At 39.9% G+C, this 15,308-nt stretch overlaps 1 protein-coding gene across 4 annotated transcripts in view; it reads left to right on the top strand.

The window, feature by feature from the left end:
* The window catches only part of TM7SF3 (transmembrane 7 superfamily member 3), a 35,602-nt gene extending 23,143 nt beyond the window's left edge, over positions 1-12,459 (top strand). For 2 of the 4 annotated variants that reach the window (XM_007075632.3, XM_042992000.1), the window contains exons 7-12: positions 3,567-3,653; positions 5,446-5,526; positions 6,151-6,303; positions 9,251-9,348; positions 9,932-10,094; positions 11,379-12,459. In XM_007075632.3, the coding sequence (XP_007075694.1) occupies positions 3,567-3,653; positions 5,446-5,526; positions 6,151-6,303; positions 9,251-9,348; positions 9,932-10,094; positions 11,379-11,641 (845 nt within the window). In that variant the 3' untranslated portion in view covers positions 11,642-12,459. The remainder of the gene's footprint in view (positions 1-3,566; positions 3,654-5,445; positions 5,527-6,150; positions 6,304-9,250; positions 9,349-9,931; positions 10,095-11,378) is intronic. The other 2 variants (XM_042991999.1, XM_042992001.1) reach the window with 2 other exon arrangements.
* The last annotated feature ends 2,849 nt before the right edge of the window (positions 12,460-15,308 follow it).

Genomic DNA, 15,308 nt, shown 5'->3' with positions numbered 1-15,308 from the left:
CTGTTGGTTGGAGCTGTTTCATTGGAGTGCTAGGGTAAGCCTTACCAGAGTATGCTCAAGAACAAATAGGAGGAAAGAAATTGGAGAAGAGTCCAAATAGCACTATCAAAGAGTTTTGCTCTAAAGAATGAAGTCTCTCCACTGTGTTTGGGGATCAGGGCTTCCTCTCCTCTGCTGGAGCTGTATCACATCCCACCCAGTCTTCCACAACCATGCTCAGGATCCTGGAGAGATACAGTGTAGGAGACCCAGGCAGATGTACATTTTGTGTTTTCACTGATAGACTTAATCTCATCTGCATTCCTCTACTCCCCTTCCCTTGAGCCCTTCCGTACTAGAGGCCCTCCTAATCAGAAAGCCTCTCTCTCCTGGGTCTCAGTCTGTATGTGTTAGCCTAAGAAGGAGAGCTCTGATCCTATTACTCCAACCTAGGGTTGACCCCTTCTAGTAACATTGGTCCGGTTGTTGCTTTCATTTTTAAGCTCCATGTATGTGAGGATGTCCTTCCTGAGCTTGAATAGGGAGGAAGTATCCACATTGCCCTTTTTTTTTTTTTTAATGTTTATTTATTTTTGAGAGAGATAGAGTGCAAGTGGAGGGGCAGAGAGAGTGAGACATAGAATCTGAAGTGGGCTTTGTGCTGATGGCAGAGAGTCCGATGTGGGACTCAAACTTGCAAACCATCAGATCATGACTTGAGCCCAAGTCAAATACTCAACCGCCTGAGACACCCAGGTGCCCCCACATTGCCTTTTAATTAAGACCTTGGCCTGTGTATCATAACCTAGAGTGATACTGTGATGATTGAAGACCCTCTACACTTGGACTGTCTTCCATTCTCCCCATCCGTTCACTCCTTTGTCTACACTGCCCCCCAAAATGCCCATTTCGCCTCTCGTGTTGTCTCTAGGGTCTACCTCTTATGAAACCTTCTGCTGTCTGGTTTTACCTGGATGTTTTTTTCTGTCCTTTCCTGGTACTGTGTGATAGGGGGTTCTGTTTAGTTTCTCTCTGCTGCCTAATATCATGGAGGGAATATCTAACTGTGGGTGTCAGGTTTTATTGGGGAAGCAGATCTTTCTAACCTTGGTGATTATACTTACTGGAAACTGCCACTACATTTTATTTAAAAAAGAATTATCCCAGCAATCTCCATGTTTGTGGTATAAAGATTAAGTCATAGAACAGCATTCAACCACAGGTCTGAAATAAGCAGAACAGGGCATTTTATCTTTTGTTTCATCTTTCTTTTGGGTGCTTTGTTCTCAGAAACACTGCTGTGTGGGTATGTATCATACCCTGCAAATTCTGGCTTGTGTTTCTTACTTAAATGTAGCTATTCATGGTATTTGCATCTGAGCACCCTTAAGTGTTTTATGTGTTTCGATCTGTGGCAGGTTAAAACATTTTTCACATGAAATTGTACAGGTGTTTTCATCTTTAGTTCAGGGGTTATTTTCTTGTGTTTATCTCACAAGGAGTCATGACGGTGAATTTAGTGAGTGCATTTTTCTGTTTAGTAAGCTGTATCTTTCAGTTCATGTTATTTATAAGTTGGTGCCTATTAAGGACCATGAGATTTTGGATTCTTTGGCATCATGAAGCATATTGTGCTTTATTGTTAGAATGCTTCAATTTTTTTCAAAAGCGGTATGTATAATGAAGATGGGCAGTAATTTGTTCATGTGCAATATATAGTGTAATGCCTGTTCTTTTATTTTAATGTGAGTTTTGGTTAAAATGTTTTGTTACGATGAGCTTCAAAGAACCTTCCTATACCAGTTTTTTAGCCTTAACAGTTTTGATTCATGGCTATTGTTTTGTTTCAGCTATATGCACACCTGGGTCTCTGTCTCCCAGCCCTCCTTTATTATTTTTTTAAAGATTTTATTTTTTAGTTTAATTTCCTATTATTATTTTCTAATGTTTTTATGTTTTGAGAGAGTGGAAGTGGGGGAATGGCAGAGAGAGGGGAACAGAGGATCCGAAGTGGGCTATGTGCTGACATGCTGACAATACAGTGCTCCATGTGGGGCTTGAAGTCTCGAACCACTTGATCATGACCTGAGCTGAAGTCAGTGCTCAACCTATTGAGCCACCAAGGCACCCCAAAGGTTTTTTTTTTAAGTAATCTCTACACCCAGTGTGGGGCCTGAACTCACAACTCTGAGATCAAGAGTCACATGCTCTACTGACTGAGCCAGCCAGGCACCCCTGGCCCTCCTTTATTATTGGATTTTCTTTTAACAGCAAATTCCTGGCTGTCCTTTTCCTCACAGAATTTCTGTGTGTGTGTATGTGTGTGTCTTAAAGATAAGTGCCGTTTTTAAAAAGTAATAGCCACAGTATCACCAACATAAGTTTCAGTGAAAAATTTTGAAGATAATTTTTTTTTTTTTAACGTTTATTTATTTTGAGACAGAGAGAGACAGAGCATGAACGGGGGAAGGGCAGAGAGAGAGGGAGACACAGAATCGGAAGCAGGCTCCAGGCTCTGAGCAGTCAGCCCAGAGCCCGACGTAGGGCTCGAACTCACGGACCGCGAGATCGTGACCTGAGCTGAAGTCGGATGCCCAACCGGCTGAGCCACCCAGGCGCCCTGAAGATAATTTTTTAATAGCATCAAATTAACAGCCAGTATTTGCATTTTCCCAATCATCCCAATTGTTTTTCAGGTTTTTAAAAATTTAAATTAGGTTTCACATGAGGCCTATATATCATATTTAGTTGATGTGTCTTAAAAAATTTTTATTTTATTTTATATTTATTTATTTTTGAGAGACAGAGACAGAGCACAAGTTGGGGAGGGACTGAGAGAGAAGGAGACACAGAATCCTAAGCAGGCTCCCCAGGCTCTGAGCCGTCAGCACAGAGCCTGATGTGGGGCTCAAACTCACAAACCATGAGATCATGACCTGAGCCGAAGTCGGACGCTCAACTTACTGAGCCACCCAGGCGCCCCTAAAAAAAACTTTTTTTTAATGTTTATTTTTGAGAGCAAGATTCCTAGCGGGGAGGGGCAGAATGAGAGAGAGAGGGAGACACAGAATCCGAAGCAGGCTCCAGGCTCAGCTGTCAGCACAGAGTCCAACGCAGAGCTCGAACTCAGGAACAGTGAGATCATGACCTGAGCCTGAGTCGGATGCTTAACTGACTGAGCCACCCAGGCGCCCCTTGATGTGTCTTTTAAATGTCTTTTTATCCCTAGTTCTCCCCCTTGTTGCCCTCCTTTTTTCTTGTAGTTTGTGAAGAAACAGAACTATTAGTTGCGTGCGTGCATGCGCGCTCACACACAAGAGCCCAAGAATATGTCACAATAGAGCTACATACCTTGTCAGGAAGCATGTATTGTCTGGTTCCTCTTTTGGTTATAGCAGTAGCATTGGTCTTCATTGCCCACATAAAATAACTGGTTAGGACTGGCAAGGGTATTTTTAAAGTAAGTTTATAATATATATATGTGTGAAATAAATTATTGTCAGTTCACTTTGCTTTTTTCGTGATGCTTTGTTCTAATACCAGGATCAAACTGGATCTATTATCCACTAAATTTTTGTTTCTTTTAGGAAGAGTGTCAACCAAAGTGTTCTTCACCCTTTTTGCCCTGCTTGGTCTCTTCATTTGTTTCTTTGGACACAGATTCTGGAAAACAGGTATTTTGCTATAGTTGCTATTTTCAGGCGCTGTGGTCTTTTTTGCTTAAATTCTGCTAGGAGATTTATGACCTCTAAGTAGATTAAGTAACTGCTTATCTCCAACTGTCTTCATAGATTTGTGACTGGGGTTCTTTCAGTAAAGATTTTACTTAGTTGCTGTGCTTTTTAATTTTTTCCCTTAATGATGGAGTATAACTTCCTCTTCTTAGGGAAACAAGACTGGATTTGCGCAGCAAACTTCTTCAGTTGCTAGCTAGGTCAGATAGCCAACTAAAAATAACTGGTTGGAAATCAGGACATCTGTGTAAGAATATGTGGATTTTGGTATTGGTGGTTGACGATGTTTCCTATAAATCATGCTGCAGGTCTGTGGTATATTATATGTAGATTGAAATGTCTGCTTAGTCCTAGGAGGTTGAGACTGCAAACAGGAACTCCCACAATCTCCTCGGTGAAAACCATTCAGGGAGTGAAATACCATAGTTCCTCCCCTTCCCCCATCCGTGGGGCATACTTTCCAAGACCCCTAGTGGATGCCTGAAACTACTGACAGTACTTGGACCCTATATATACTATGTTTCTTCCTGTAATACATACCTATGATAAAGGTTAATTTATAAATCGGGCACAGTAAGAAATTAACAATAATAATGCAATAGAATAATTATGGCAATATGCTGTAATAAAAGTTATGTCAGTGTGGCCCCCCTCTCTCAAAATATCTTCTTGTCCTGCACTCACCTTCTTGTGCTGATGTGAGATGATAAAATGCCGTACGATGAGATGATGTGAGTTGTATGATGTAGGTAGGAATTGGCACACAGTGAGCTTTAGGCTACTGTTGACCTTTTGGTGAACCTCAGGAGGAGGATCATCTGTTTCCGGACCACGGGGTAACCGAAGCCATGAAAAGAGTATCCACGGATAAGGGGGGAATGACTGTATACGTTATGCTCGCTGAATTGATTTGAATTTTTGGGCTGCCTTTTATGTAACAATGTTTTCAATTACTAAAAAAAAATCCTAATTTAATTCGTTAACAAAGGGTATACTGGAGCATCAAGGGAAGAGCGAAAATAATCCTGATCTCAAACTCTTTAAACTTGCTTTAATAAACTACGAGTTAAAATATGCATTTCTTTCTCAATTACTATATTTTTTTCTTGATTGAGAAGAAAATATTGTGAAGAATGTTTCATTCCTCAAAGTATAGAATGCCTCTGTAACAAAGAATTTAATTTTTAAGCCCCAGGCAAGGTCCCAAATATATTTAGGTATTTTAGTGGGTGAAGACAGTGATTAATTATTCATCCTGGACAAAAAAGGATGAATTAAAGGAAGGTATAAAGGTCACTTTTTGCTTTAGAATAGTTTGTTATTTGCTTTATCTTTTTATTTTTGCTCATGTAACAAATTGAGTGTGATGAGATTCAGATCAGATACAATGACAAAAGTATACTCTTCTTGTTTTCAGTGGGAAGTATGAGGATGTTAGAGTGAGCTATGAAATTAACAGTTAACAACTTACCAGTTGAAACTGACCTCTATGCAAGAGCGTATCCAATAGTTAGTACTTTAATATCGCATTCATTTTAATATGATTTCTAAATTTTTCTTGTCTTTCAGGTAATTATTTCTTTCCTCTAAATGTCCTAATATGTGTAAATTCTGGGAGCTTAAGCATATATTTGTAGGTTAGAAATTTAAATTGCACTGTAAAAAAGAATACATAACCATAGCTTGTTTGTTTTTTTTGTTTTTTTTTTTTTTCCTGGTGGTTTGCTACTAGAATTGTTTTTCATAGGCTTTATCTTCATGGGACTCTTCTTCTACATACTGATTACAAGACTGACACTTATTAAATACGATGGTAAGTGAAAATAATATAGTTGCATTGGAAAGGTGTTGTGTTCACACTCCCCCTTTCTTTGTGTAGTTTGACCAGTATTGTGTGTGCTATTACGTGTGTAAATAATGGGCTACCCATAATGGAGACGTCTTTTCTAAACTACTTATTTAGACCTTCTCCTCTGGGTTTTTAATCTGCATGGTGAATTTCTTGGTACTTAGGGAAATGAAGGGCCATGTTGATTATAAACCTGTGTTCTAGCTCTCTAGTGTATTGAAGATACGAGATTTATAACCATCAAAAATATTAAGATTTTCTTTACCTTAAAACAAAACCCGGCCTTGTCTCATTGAACAGAATGCTTGTCCCCCGTTCTTCCTTAGCCCCTGTTTATAGATTGTGCCAAGCCACACCTGTCATGTGTCCTGGGAGGTATAGTTCACCTGCTGGTTCCCATGGCTCAGACCAGCCCCTCCCTGGACAACAACACCCCCCCCCCCCCCGCCATGCTGGTGTCATGTCACCCCCTCAGTACCTGGCCTACAGAAAGGCTAAGGTTGGCTCTGGTGATGGTGTTGTGTATTTGAAGCATGTGGTAGGAAAAGCCACCTCTGGTCAAACAGTTCATCTTCTTCTTCTGTGCAGTTCGTCTGATTCTGACAGCCGTCGCTGGAAGCGTTGGTGGGATTTTCTTGGTAGCTGCTTGGTGGCGATTTGGAATCCTCCTGCTCTGCATGCTGTGTGTTGGATTAGTGTTGGGCTTCCTCGTCTCCTCAGTGATGTTCTTCGCTTTCCTGGGTAGGAGATATGTAATGTTTTGTGTGTTCAGTTTTTTGTTTGAAAGACCTTTATTTGGGCTCTCTAGGTACAACTACTGCCTCTCAGGGACTTGGGGCCTTACCTGTAGAGCTCTGGAAATTTGTTTTGTTTTAATGTTTTTATTTTTGAGAAAGAGACCGAGCATGAGCAGGGGAGGCACAGAGAGAGAGAGGGAGACACAGAATCCGAAGTAGGCTCCAGGCTCTGAGCTGTCCGCACAGAGCCCGATGTGGGGCTTGAACTCAAGAACCATGAGATCATGCCCTGAGCCGAAGTCGGACGCTTAAGTGACTCAGCCACCCAGGCACCCTGAGTTCTGGAAATTTGTATCTGTGATGTGGCACTCTAGGGAGTACCAGTACACGGTGAATCTTGAGCAGAAGCTCCGTTTATCCCACAGATGAACTGGGCATGGCTCTGCTGGAGCTGAGTTGGGAACCTCGTGCTTTGTTCCTGGTCTTCATTTCCACCGTCTGCCAAACCCCAGATATTCTAATGTACCTACTTGTCCTCTAGGTCAGCAGCATAGGGATGGTGTCAGAGATTTTTTTTTCTTAAAGTAATTCAGTTTCTGTCAATTTTTAGAATGTGGTTAACTTTTCTAAGTTAACTTTCTTTTGTAGGGGAGGAAAAATTTCCTTTTTATCCTTCCAAGGTTCTTTGGCTGGTAAAATAATTAAATTGACATAGATTAATAAAAGAAAAACAAATTTAATTTTGTATATACAGGAGACCCAGAAAAATATGAGACCCAAAGGCAGGCAGTTTCAGACCTCTGTGTCATATGGAGCTAAGAAATGGGGTAAGCGTGCAGGGTTTCAGATGGTGGGGGTTGGGGGTGCAATTCAGCAAGAAGACAAGAAGATAAGAAAAGCAGACATTTGGTAATCAGATGTTTGCCTTGCTAGGCAGTTAAGTCTTTCAGAGAAAATAGTTATCTCTGTTAATTGTTCTCTCCCTGTGCCAGGATCCCTATTTACATTCTTTTAGGCAGTTAAGGAAGCAATAAAAGTTTTTCCTGACTCTGCTGGGGCTTGAGTGCCTTCAGCTCAAAATAATCCACATGCCTGAGTGGCACATTCTACTGCCCTTTGCGGTTGCATAATAACTTACATTTCCTAATTGTTGTCAAAAATGCAGAAAAAAAAAGGAGTATTTATATTTTAAGGTACTCTTTTAGGCTATTTCCTTCTTGTGATAATGTTCTTACATATATCAACCTCAGCTTAAAGTTAATTTAGTTCTTGTGTATATCTTATATATATCAACCTCAGATTAAAGTTGATGGAAATGTTAGATATAAGAATATAAGAGGCTGTCACCTCTTAAGAATGCATGATATGACAAGAGTGTGGTTGGCTCTCTGAAGACTTTTTTTCCCCGAGACCAGAAAGAATTGACAACCTGTGTGTTTACTGACTATTCCAAGTCCCTTTGTTCTGATTTTAGCAAACCTATGAGTTCATTCCCACAGGCCCCCTTGCAGGTAGCAATATATATAAAAAAACTAGATACCTTTATATATAAAAACTAGATAGTCTGATGCTCAGTAGCAATGTTTAGATTTGCCTAAAGGACAGATTCACAGGGAGGCTTGTTGAAAATGCATATTCAGGGCCCTATTCTAAAGCACTAAATCAACTACTTAATAAGCTCCCTTCCCTTGTTTTGTTAATGGTTGGAGGGATGATTGGTTAGAATTTTTAATAGTTAATGTGTTTGTTTATGAACTGACTCATTGCTGAAGGACAGTTAGGATCAGTGTCTCCGGTGGATGCAAAGTCCTATTTTTAAGCATTAAAATTTTAAACATTTCTAAGCATTAAAATTTAAAAAATTTTTAGGCATTAAAATTTTAGTTGGCGGCTAACTTCTCAGATCTAATTAAATTGCTACTGTTTTCACCTTATTATGTAGCCAGCAAAGAGCTTATACTCTGAAAGGGTCAGTCTTCACATGCTGGCATCACGACTACTGTTTCAGTCCCTGGATTCCTTGACTTTTTTTTTTTTTTTAAGCTGCATGTGTATTTTGTGAAGGTTAATAGAGTTAAACTACAGAATATGACCCATAAATCCACCTCACTGCAGCACGTTGCAGTTCGCTTTCTCAGAATGTGTGGTCCCAAGGTCCGATCTTACTATGGAATTCCCCCTTTTCTGGGATTTATGGGTCTTAAGATATAGGGCCACTTCCAGTTGGGCTGAATGATGGTGTCAGTATCAGTATCAAATAATTTTCCAGCTTATACCCTCGCCTCTAAACTTAATTTATAAATAGGAGTTCTAATATATCTTCCTGGGTCACCCCAGGTGTGCTCATGTTGGAGAAGGGTTCAGTAGGAGTGCGGTCAGTGGTTAGCTCCTATCTTTCCTGATACGTGAGGAGTCACGTCTTCTAGTCTGCAGTGGCTGGACAGGAAATGCATTGATGGTAAAAATCTAGTAAAAGGATTTTGCTGTTCATTTTGGGTGGGATTTCATACAGTTATCTCTGAATGCCATTTACTTGCACTTTTTACTTTGCAGTACAAAATCACAGAATGATAGAAGCATAGAGCAAGAGAGGATGGTTTGAACTACAAAATAGTTCAATCTTCTTATCTTATGGGTTAGGAATGTGAGGCCCAGCATCACAGCTAGTGAATGGAAGAGTTTAGACTCGTCCAGCCTCTTCTGCATTTCCCTGGGAATAAATGCAGAGCATTTACCTGCTTGATCCCACCCCTTGACCTTCTAAGACACATTCTTCAAAGGGGATTGTATTGGCCATTAAATCAAAAAAGTCAGAATTCATTTCTAAATGCCAGCCTATGCCTTGGTTGTTACAATAAACTTTCCATGTGTGTCTGTGTTCAGATATTGAGAAGATGAAATTGAACTTGGTAAACCTGTTGTTAACTCTTGATTTCTTCTTGCTTTTTCAGGGAACCTAAAGATTTTTCATGATGATGGTGTGTTCTGGGTGACCTTCTCCTGCATAGCTGTCCTCATTCCAGTAGTTTTCATGGGCTGCTTAAGAATAGTGAGTGTTTCATCAATGAGATTCATTCACTATATTGTCCCGGGCCTTCACTTGCTCACGTGTTGCATCATTTTGCATGTTTTATTTACTGGGGAGAGCTGTAGGACAATCTTCATGAGATGATTAATTTTAAATAGCCTCGTTACTGTGAAAGCAGGAGAAGTTCTGATTATAATGATCACAGAGTGTTTTTCATCAAGTGGAGTAGGCAGGTCACCACCGTCCATATGCTTTGGACAGTGGAAGCAGAGAGGTTGGGCTCACTATAATTCACAACCTGGTGGGTACTTAGTTTCAGCGGTCTTTCCAAAGAAGCATTCTTTGTGTAATTAGACTTTGTTGCTGAGGTTCTTTCACAGGGAAGACATTTTCTATAAGGTTCTGTTTTGAGAACTCACTATGGGTTTCGAAGGTGGTTTTCAGTTTAACCTGCCAGGTAGCCTTTATTCAGCTCTGAGACTTGATCCCGTTTCATGGGCCCTGAGGGAGAAATGATTCCTTGTGATTGAGGCCAGTAATGAGGCGTAGAAACAATTTCTTGTTCTACCAGTGGCCATGCCTAAACTCTTGCACTCTTCCACAGCTGAACATACTGACTTGTGGACTCATTGGCTCCTACTCGGTGGTCTTGGCCTTTGACAGTTACTTGTACACAAGCCTTTCTCATATCACTCTGAATGTACTCAAGAGAGCACTCAACATGGATTTCCACAGAGCTTTCACAAATGTGCCTTTTCAAACTAATGGTAAGACTAAATCCAAGAACTGGAGTGACAGTCAAATAAGAATATTGGCCTGCCTGTGCCAACAAGGGCACTTGGTAACTCAATTGAAAGAAGGCTAACTAGACAAAAGGAGGAAACCCACGCCCTACAAATGCTGTTAGAGCCTTCCGTTAATGATAACTTATAATCCACAGGAGCAAATAATTTAAATTTGTAAGTGGTGGAAGTTCACACTTCTAAAAATCTACTGAGTGAATTTTGTTAAGAAATTTCCCAACCAGGATTACTTGGTTACCTGGTCAGATTCCCAGTTGGGAGAAAAAGTCTGAGAACAAAACTGTTTGGCACCTTACAGATTGGGGTGGGATGAGGGATGAGAACGACAGCCTGATTTTTAAAGTTATTCCCTTGTTTCCCTCCTTTAAAGAAGCATGTAATTTGCTAATTTGCTAATTGAAAGTGAAAAAGTGATTTTCAGTCTAGAAGTGTTACCATTTCCACAGTTGTAAGATTCTATCTGTTAAAGGTTTTCCATTAACTTTTTGAGGAAGAGAAAATGACTAAACTAAGTATTCACAGTGAGTGTAAGATATATTGGTTTCAGAAATGTTAAAATATGGAAGACGGAAAAGCATATCTTAAAGTTGGAAAATATTTAAGCACAATCGTGATTGCAATATCTTTACCTCTATTATGCTGAGCCTGCCCTCATTGGATAGGAGGTTGATGGTTAGAGACCTCAAAATCCATGTTGTCTTGGAAATTTTACATACAAGACGACATTTTGCCAAGCCTTGTACTGGAAGCTCAGTTACAGTGTGTTGACTCTCTCCATGCATTTCTAAATCCACCCTATGAGTGTGGTGGGGCCCAATATTGAGTGGAATGGGAAAAAAGAGAGCAAGGTGGCATCTCCTGTTCCATGGTGTGTGTTTGTGAGGTGTATCTTGATGACTGCCTTCTCCCCACCCCACCTGCAGGAAAACACAACAACTATGCCTGTGGGCATTGGTCATAAAATGTTGGAGTTCCAAGGATCCAAACAACTGATTCCTTTACAGCCTGTCTGGACTTTCAAATGCCATCATTAGGAAATTCCTATTTTAAAATATAAAACCATAGCTTCCTTATTTATTCCTTGGTTTGTAAATGAGGAGATATACATGTTTGGTCAAACTCACCAAAAAGTCTTAATTGTACTGAGAAAGAATGACACAGATTTAAACTATGAGAAGTTAAATGTTAAGATCTGTGTTAGGTATTTAAGAGACAAGAGTTCAAACTGCTTTTCTGTTGTTTTTTTAGACTTTATTATCCTGGCAGTATGGGGGATGCTTGCTGTGAGTGGAATCACGTTACAGATTCGAAGAGAAAGAGGGCGACCATTTTTTCCTCCCCACCCATACAAGTTATGGAAGCGAGAGAGAGAGCGCAGAGTAACAAACATCCTGGACCCTAGCTACCACATCCCTCCATTGAGAGAGAGGCTCTATGGCCGAATAGCCCAGATCAAAGAGCTCTTCCAGAAGGAACAGCCAGCCGGAGAGAGAACACCCCTGCTTCTGTAGATGCCAAAGGGGGTTGGTCAGTGTGGTCTCGAAGTACTGCCCAGGCATTGCCTCAGCTTTGGTGTGTATGCCCAGCCTGCTGCAGCAGTCTCCGGTGCAACTCTGATAAGAACAGAGGCGTATGTATGTGTGCTTTGCACAGTTTCACGGTGTCCTTATTGATATGTTCTCAAAAGGTACCCTTCTTTTGTTTATTTTTAATTGTGGTAAAACACACATTTACCATCTCAATCATAAAGTATATAAGTTCAGTAGGCACTTTGTTTTTGTCCTTTATTGCTTACAATGCTAATTTAAATACTAAATTATGTCCGTTATTTGAAAATAGGGTGATTTACATAGATCAGATATGGATATAACGGCCTCGGGTTTTTTCTTTAAAGGCCTTTTAAAATAGTGTTGACCTCTGATCTCTAAAATGTGTTTGAATTTTTTTTTTTTTTTAAGGAAACCGATTGGCGCCTACCTTAATCTGTAGTCCCTTTAGTAAGGAAACCTTTTAACATTTGCATTTTGTAGTTCTTTCTGCTAACTTGGTTGTTACTAGCATTGATGTAAAAATAGTGTCAAAAATTTTCTCTTTTGTGTGAAGACTTTGTACCATCTATATTTTAGTGATGAGGAGGGAGGGGGTCAAAAAGGATTAAAGAATTTAAAGGAGCTGATTTTAATCAGGTTCTTGGATTCTGTAAGGAAAGTTCCTTCCATTTTGACCCTCCCCCCTGCCCCGCCCCAAGCAAGCACCTCGATGCCCTAGGCTGCGTACCCACTCCTCACGGCATCTGGTTCTGCCTTGGATCGGAAGCTGGTGACTCTGACACAATGAGTAACAGTGAGGGTAGTTGTGGTGGTTGCATACGCATTTGTGAGTTAACCACTATTTAAACGATGCTGCTTTTAAGAGTTTTTTCACAGCACGATAGATTTTTGGAGTTTTAGGTAACTGGAAAATTTTCAGCTTTTGCATTTGTTTTGGAAAGGCTGAAGCATATAAAAGTAAACATACAGAGAGTGAAAACATACAAAACTAATCATTTTTGCATTGCAGAATTACACACAGGTGTTTACTATTATGTAACCCTGTTTATATAACTTCAGTAACACTTAAACTTGAATTTTTTTTTTAATTACTGTAGGGATTGTGGCTTCTGCCATATCTTTGTACATTCTGACAAGTTATATGGAATGTTTGGGAGTTATTTTCTGTACCATCAAAATGTACTGCCACTGAAGACTGTAAAGACAGAGCACACTTTTTTGGAGGATTGAGACAAATTACTTAAAAAATTTTCATAATTTGTGAGTCATAAAATGCCAGTTTGTGTCATTTTTTTAAATAATAAATACCTATTTTGAAGAAAAATGCTAAAAAGTCTCATTATTATTCTTAACACATTTTTTTTTTCTCACCAACTGTATTTGTACCGTAGCAGTGAAGACATGACAGAAGTGTCATAGGTATAAAATTACTTAATCTGGAGAATTAAATCTTTATTAAAAAATTTGGTTTAAGCCTAAGCGAAATACTAGGAAATGAAGGAAATCTGTGGCAGTGTGTTAAATTTATATCCCTTGTTAGAAGGAAAGCTGACGTCTTTGGTGGGCTGATTTGTGTTGGTTATTAGCACTTCAGGTTTGTGTAACTGAAGAAAGGTAGTAGTATTACCAGAAAATTATACTATTCCTTAAATGTTTTGGTTCTGACCAATCTGTTAGAGGTTAGCTACCAGGTTGCTAAATCACAGCAGCTAACTCGTGCCATGGATCAGTAGATCTATAGAAGGTTGGGATAGAAAATTGATTCTTCCAAGGAAATTGCTAGACTGTTAGACCAGAAACAGACCTTAGAGATCATCTTACTTGGTCCCTTATTTTATAACTGAGTAAATTCTTAACCAAGGAGTCAATTATATGGATATTTATCAACAACTGTGCCCAGATCAAAATTTGGGATACCTGATTCCCTATACAAATGTGCTTTATGCTCTATCATGATGAAAATGTAAGTCACTAATTATTTTCAGCTCTCTTCTGCTGGTGGATTGGTGACAACACAGTGAGAAGGCAGCCTTCTGCAAGCAGAGGAAAAAGGCCTCAGTGGAACCCAACCTTGAACTTGGACTTCCAGCCTCCAGAATGGTGAGAAAATAAATTTCTGTTGTTTATGGCACCCAGTCCGTGATATGTTATGGCAGCCCTAGCAAACTAATACCCTTTATAAATCATTTCACCCTGACTGTTGATTGGAAGACCTCTGGGCAGTTTGGCCACCGTGTTTGTGAGGACCATTCTATGAAACTGAGATACAGAGGGGCTCAAGTTAGTGGAAATTTGGGCTTACCCAGGGACTACCATATAGTCATTACATGGGAGGTTGGCAGGTCTGGATCAAGCTACATCAGTATTAATAGGCAAAATAAAGAAAATACGTACAATGATAGTCGTTTTTACTTGGCTCTCACCCTTTACTCATTAAATAAATACGAGTTAAATTCCTAAGTGTCAGGCCTTGCCTTGGGCACTAGGAAGAAGATGGCAAAATATTCCGGCATGGTGCCTATCTCAGGGCTTAGAGTGTGAGGAGACAGATACACTTCAATAGTTATACAGAGGAGGTATGGTAGGCAGTGAAATTTTTGATGGAGTAGGGGGTAGAATCGGGATGCCAGGGAAGAATTCCTTGAAATGACATTTAAGCTGAGACTTGGAGGATGAGTAGGAGTAACAAAACCACAAGGAGGCAGAGTGCATTCCATGTACTGTGGTTAAAGGCATAAAGAAAAGCTTCAAGGCCTTCTCTTCTCTACGGAGAGCCTCCAGTGGAGTCTCTCCCACCTGTATGCCCAGCCAGTCCTTACAGCCCTTCACATTGGTGCTTGGTGAGGTGAGTGCTTGGTGGGGTCAGCTCTCCCATTCTCAGCTTTTGGCGTTTTGATCCAGGAAGGAGGTTGTCAGTGTTTTTTTGTTTTTTTTTTTTTAATTTTTTTTTAATGTTTGTTTATTTTTGAGAGACAGAGCATGAGCAGGGGAGGAGCAAAGAGAGAGGGAGACACAGAATCTGAAGCAGGCTCCAGGCTCTGAGCCGTCAGCACAGAGCCCAACGCGGGGCTCAAATGCATGAACTGTGAGATGAGCCCAAGTCAGACACTTAACCCACTGAGCCACCCAGGTGCCCCAGTGTTGTTTTTTTTTTTTTTTAATTGAGATATAATTGACATAATGTGTAAGTTTAAGGTACAGTATGTTGATTTGATACAATTATTTATTAAATATTACTCTGATTATTCCTACAATATGATTACCCTATGAGTAATATCATAGAGTTAGTTTGCATCTCTATCGTGTCACATAATTCTTTTTGTGAAAGCAATTAAAATCTAGTCTCTTGGCAACCTTGAAGTTCATAATACAGTATTGATGACTATAATCCCTAGTGCACTTAGGCTCCAGAATTTGTCTACTAATTTCCTTAAATAACGTTTCTCCAATTCTCCCATGCCCACCTGCTGGTATCCACCATCCTCTGTTACTAGGAATTTGGCTTTTTTGGATTTCACATATAAGTGTTATCATCTAGTGTTTGTCGTTCTCTGACTTCCCTCACTTGGTATAATGTCCTCCAAGTCTATCCTTGTTGTTGCACATGGCAGGATTTCTTTCTCTTTTT

Source organism: Panthera tigris, chromosome B4 (assembly GCF_018350195.1).
Source record: "Panthera tigris isolate Pti1 chromosome B4, P.tigris_Pti1_mat1.1, whole genome shotgun sequence".
Lineage (NCBI taxonomy): Eukaryota > Metazoa > Chordata > Mammalia > Carnivora > Felidae > Panthera > Panthera tigris.
Note: the sequence above shows the minus strand (reverse complement) of the source record. Positions and strands in the feature narration are given on the sequence as shown.